The 5,674-nt window shown below is 29.6% G+C and overlaps 1 protein-coding gene across 1 annotated transcript; it reads left to right on the top strand.

Moving 5' to 3' along the window:
- LOC107647142 (probable protein S-acyltransferase 3) lies at positions 3,220-5,212 on the top strand. Its single transcript, XM_021105590.1, has 4 exons — positions 3,220-3,297; positions 3,391-3,573; positions 4,581-4,802; positions 5,180-5,212. Exons 1-4 carry the CDS (start codon positions 3,220-3,222, stop codon positions 5,210-5,212), a joined length of 516 nt encoding a protein of 171 aa, XP_020961249.1.

Here is a 5,674-nt window from a genome sequence, read left to right as displayed (position 1 = left end):
TCAAATTATACTACTTTATTATCAAGCAACATTACTCTACTTTATCTTATCTACCTTAATAATTTTAAAAACGATAATGCTTCATGTCTGTATAAGATAATACTCAATTTGATTTTTAAAATTTTAATTATTTTTTAAATTTTGTGAATATAATTCACGTTAGTTTTTTGGATAATTTTTGACGCACAAATGTTAACAGCACATTGATGTAAACAGTGATGTTACATTGAACTCTATAAAATAACGTCATTTTTGTTTTGACACTCAAATAACCCAAAAAAAATATCGTAAATGGTGTTTTTTAAAACTTTTCTTTCCAAATTAAAGTAAGTGATCTGGCATTATTTTTGGACTCAAAACAATGTCGTTTTATCAGTTTCCGTGTAGCATTTTACTATTCATGTTAGCGTTCCATTAACATTTGTGTCAAAAATTATCTCAAGAACTAATGTGATTCACATTTACAAAGTTTGAATATTAAATAGAGACAATTGAAATTTTAAGGACTAAATTAAAATTTACATATAAATTCAAAGACTAAATTGAATATTAACTCTTCCATATATACTAAAAATTAGTTACTAAGTTAACCATTATCTATTTATTTATATTTATACATATTGATTCGTATATTTTTTAATTAAATAATAAACTCCTAAAATAATTGAATCTGTCATAGTATAATAATCAAATTTGTAATAAATGAATTTTAAATTTATTTACAGTAGTATAATATGAAAATTATGAGATACGAAATAAGTATATTTATACGCAATAATTAATTAATAACTAAATTTTTTATGTATAACTAACATGATTCTTTCAAAAATTATAATGTCAAATTTTAAAAATCTAAAAGTCGAACTAAGTATAAATCATAATTCGGGAGTAAAATGCATTTAACTTTTCTATTCAGTGACAATTTTCACTTAAATAAAAATTTAGGAGTAAATCACAACTTTTTTTAACTTCTCTGTTATGTTATGATTTTCACTTCTTAATGTTTTTTTTTTGTTGTTTATTTGTTTGTCCGATATCCTAGGTTTTTTTGGATTGATCCATTCATAATTTTGTACACGATTCGAATGACACATCTATGATGAGTATTTAGTTACTACACAGATAAACTCACTTCGGTCCTCCTTAGCATGTAAATAATCCAAATCCATAAAGATATTATGGTGTGATTACATTTTTTATCTACAAAACATATGGATAATTGGATAAACACCCAGTTAAATAAACAAACCTAAAATCTTTATTTGAATGACGTGCGTTTTTAAAACAGTTGGTAGCACTTGCGAAAATACCGGTTAAGTTTGAAAAATTGTTGGAACATTACTGGTTTCATGGAGAGAGAGCAAGAGAGAGAGAAAAAAATGGAAAAACAAATAGAGAGAGAAAGTGTGGCAAAAAAGAGGTGAAAAAAAAAGAAAGAGAATGTAAGAAAACAAAAAGAAATCGAAGGAACCTCTGAGAAGGGACATTCAACTCCCTTCTCCTTGTTCCTTCTACCACCCTTCCCCATCCATTGTTCATCTTCCTTTATTGAATTAGTTCTCCCTCCCAAGAGTGGCGAGGGAAAATTGAGAAAAGGAAAAACGAAATTGAGGAAAAGAGGTAAAGAAAAAGAGAAAGAAGAAGCACAAATTTTCAATACGTGCAATTTTAACAGTATTGGAGGAGATGATTATTGTATTTGCATAAGAAATAGGAGAAAGAAAGAGTAATCAAAATCAGATCTAGGTTTGGGAAAAAATACCAAAAACAAAAAAAAATTAAAGAAAAAAGAAAAATTGATTGTGTTAATTGCATTGCATTTGTAATATGAACAATACCTCCAATCAGAACATGGTGACTCCTTCCCCTTCCATAGCCGCCTCGGCCGAACCTCCAAAAACTAAAAGGCTTTACCAAGTTTGGCCAGGGAACAATGTAAGCATTGTTGTTGTTATTGTTATTGTTATCTTAGTAATGTTTTCAACATTTTAACGTAGGCTTGTTTTTATGTTGGCTCCTTTTGATTGTGATGTAGTATCCTTTGTTCTTTTTATGTTTGTTCTTTATGCAAATGTAATTTTTCATTTTTATGGTGGTAATTTTGTTGTTTTCTATCATAGTAATAAAAGAGAAGAGTGTTTTTTTATGGGAGTTGTATTAGTGAAATAAGAATGACTTGGTGTTTGAATAGGAAAACACTTGGTCCAAAATTTATTTCTTAAGAAAGTTTAAACCATTTTCAATGTTGAAGTGCTTTATAAATTAGCAAAACATAGTAGTGTATTGACACTAATTATCTATATGGCTAAAACCATGCTAAAGTTCAGTATGAAGAGTAACACTAGGTAACTATGATTTGTGAAGTTAGAGAACAAAAGTTGGACTTATGAAATTTGGTATACTTTTACAAGAAAAAAGCTAGATATGTTGGTAGAATATGATTTTCATCTTTGAATGGTTCAAGGCATCGTAGTTTTTTTCATAAACTGCGAATAAAGAAGAGGGTGGTTAGTCAGGGGAATTGGTTCTCTTGATTGAAGGTGAGTTTTGAAGGGGGTTGAGTAAGAATTTGGATAGAAAAAGTGATATCAAATTTATTCATCTTTACCATAGACATATACAACTTAAAATATTTCTTTCCGACACAATAGATTTCTTGAGTTTCTTGTTCCAACTTTATTAATCCATTTATTTTTGGATCAAAGTGTTAATTGGTGCTTGAGAATAGAAAATTGAGAACAAAAGAAAAGGAAGATTGAAAGAAAGTTGATTGGAGATATCTATTTATTAGTCTTTTGTATTTTATACTGGCATATCTATTTAATACATTTATCTCGTACTTTTTCATCCTTGCAAAAAGACCAAAATAAAGCAAATAAAACTTCACAGAAAATATTCTTTTTTCTTTTTTAAATGATCTATTTTAGTTTAAATATATCTAACACATACAAATTGCTAATTTAATAGTGTATGGTCATTGTGTGGCAAATGGATAAAAAGTATTTGAAGAGTAAATGTATTGTACTTTCGTAATCCACTCTACAGGGCTTTAGAGTCTGAATCTATATGAAATACTATGTAAAATAATTTGTGATAAAGCTTCTTTTTTCATTTTAGAAATTTCTATGTGGTGGAAGGTTAGTCTTTGGTCACGATGCATCGTCTCTATTTTTAACATCGTTCCTGATTGGAGGTCCTGCAATAACCTTTTGTATAAAAATGCTAGTAGCATTGAAACATGGACATCCTATTGCTAGCCAGCCTATACTGATTGGAGCAGCAGTTCTCACAATTTTGGTTGGTAAAAAATATATAAGCTATTTTAATCAATGAAAAATACTTGGCCTGGTTATGATATTGTAAACATGACACTTCATTGTTTGACTACAGGATTTTATTTTTCTCTTCCTAACATCCGGTAGAGATCCAGGAATTATTCCGAGGAATTCACGTCCACCTGAAGATGAAGCATTTGACCTGAGTACACCATATCTTGACTGGATGAGCAATAAAACCCCTAATGTGAAAATACCCAGAATTAAGGATGTTAAAGTAAATGGCATGACGGTAAAGGTGAAATTTTGTGACACATGCCTATTGTATCGTCCGCCACGTGCTTCCCATTGTTCTATTTGCAACAATTGTGTGCAGAAGTTTGATCATCATTGTCCCTGGGTTGGTCAATGTATTGGATTAGTAAGTTGTCCACACCATCTCATAGAAATCAAGAAAATTTTCACTATTTATTTAGGAAAATTAATGTCTCTCCTTTTACTTTCATCGGTAAATAAGGTAAATTAATAAATTTGTAGTAAGTTAATTTAGTTTGAATTTCAAATGCTGCAAAGAGGAATAATATTTGAACATATATTAGGTTAAAACATAGAATAGGACAATATATGTCATTGTCAAGTGTATTGTTGAAATGAAAAGGTGTTATATATATTTATGAGAGATGTTGAGTTTGATGATAATATTGTTGAGATAAAAAGGTGTTATATATATTTATGAGAGATGTTGAGTTTGGTGCTGATTAGTAGACAAAATATTATTCTACTAAAAAATATGCACAATAGTTCAAGCACAAAGTGACTCTAACATCACTAATTTTGGTCATATGATTTAAGAAAGCATCCATCTAAATGGAAAATGCAAATACCTCTTAAAAAGAAGCCAAGTTTTTCATTTCTAATAGTATCCATAAATATGTACATGTAGAAAAAAGAAGAAGAAATTATCTGATTTGCAAGGTTAATACATGATTCTATGTTATACCAATTGATCCATCCTTTAAGAAAGCTTTATTTTGATGCAAGATTCAATACTATATCACTTGACTCATCCTTTGTTAAAGCTTTATTTCGATACCTTTCGCAATACTTTTGTTGGCTTGGTAGACTTTTTTTCTTGCATCATTTTATTTTCTTTTCACACTACATCATAATTTGGAAAGACAAGTGCTAATTTTTGCCATATTGCTTAACTTAACTTTACTCTGTATTTTCAATCCACTACCTTTATCTTTTCCCAACTTCCTTTAGTAGAACCTAATAATTTTACTCATATTGATGTTTTTGCAGCGCAACTATCCATTCTTCATATTGTTCATATCATCATCAACTTTGTTGTGTTTGTATGTTTTTTCATTTTCTTGGGTTAACCTTGTTCGGCAAAAGGGTAGCTTGTGGTTCGCCATGTCACATGATTTCATATCAGTTGCTCTCATTGTATATTGCTTCATAGCCATTTGGTTTGTGGGTGGACTCACAGTTTTTCACTTGTATTTGATTTCTACCAATCAGGTAATCTCTTTCTCTATCTCTATTTCTATTTCTAGTGTTCTATTTTGTATTTTTCTCCCCTTCCATTAGTTCTTTTGAGAATCCATAGGAATATTTCTTAGTTTATTTCTTTCTTTAATTTATCATTGCCTGGAAAATTTTAAAATTGGTCATTAGTTATTATTAGAAACTTGGAAGCTTATTATAATTCTTCAGTAGAATTGGTTATTATTATATTGTATATGTTGTTATATACAATCCTAAGATTTGAGAAAATGGAAGCAAATGACAAATTCTTGAATGGACATTTTGTCCTTTTCTTACAAACGACGACAAGGATGTAATGGATGACTCGAGACATAAACATTGTACATGAGAAATTCTTGTTGTATATTCAGTTAGGAAAATCCAAGTCCATCTTTGGTGTTTAATCTATATATTATTAAAGTTGTTTCCTCTATATATTTTCTAATATGTGAAGTTACTACATGATATATTTGTATTACATTCACCTTTTTGTTGGCGTTATTACAGACAACTTATGAGAATTTCCGGTACCGCTATGATAGGAAGGAAAATCCATATAGAAAGGGACTAGTGTCAAACTTTAAAGAACTATCTTGTGCTAGGATCCCAACTTCATTGGTCAATTTTAGAGAGTGGGTTGTGGAAGAGGATGATTATCAAGATGAATCCTATAGGACATATAATTCAGAGTTTGATAAAGGTTTTGTGAACCCAAAACAGAAATTTGACATGGAAATGGGAACAATGTACGGCAAAGATAGTATGCGAGTTCCTAATATTCTAAAGGATTTGGATTATAGTGGCATTGATGATAATCTAAAGAAGAAAGTAGGAGCAAAAGATGGTACATTTGATATTTTTGTTCC

Source organism: Arachis ipaensis, chromosome B06 (genome assembly GCF_000816755.2).
Source record: "Arachis ipaensis cultivar K30076 chromosome B06, Araip1.1, whole genome shotgun sequence".
Classification (NCBI taxonomy): domain Eukaryota; kingdom Viridiplantae; phylum Streptophyta; class Magnoliopsida; order Fabales; family Fabaceae; genus Arachis; species Arachis ipaensis.
The sequence above is the reverse complement of the archived record's forward strand: the minus strand, read 5'-3'. Positions and strand labels throughout refer to the sequence as shown.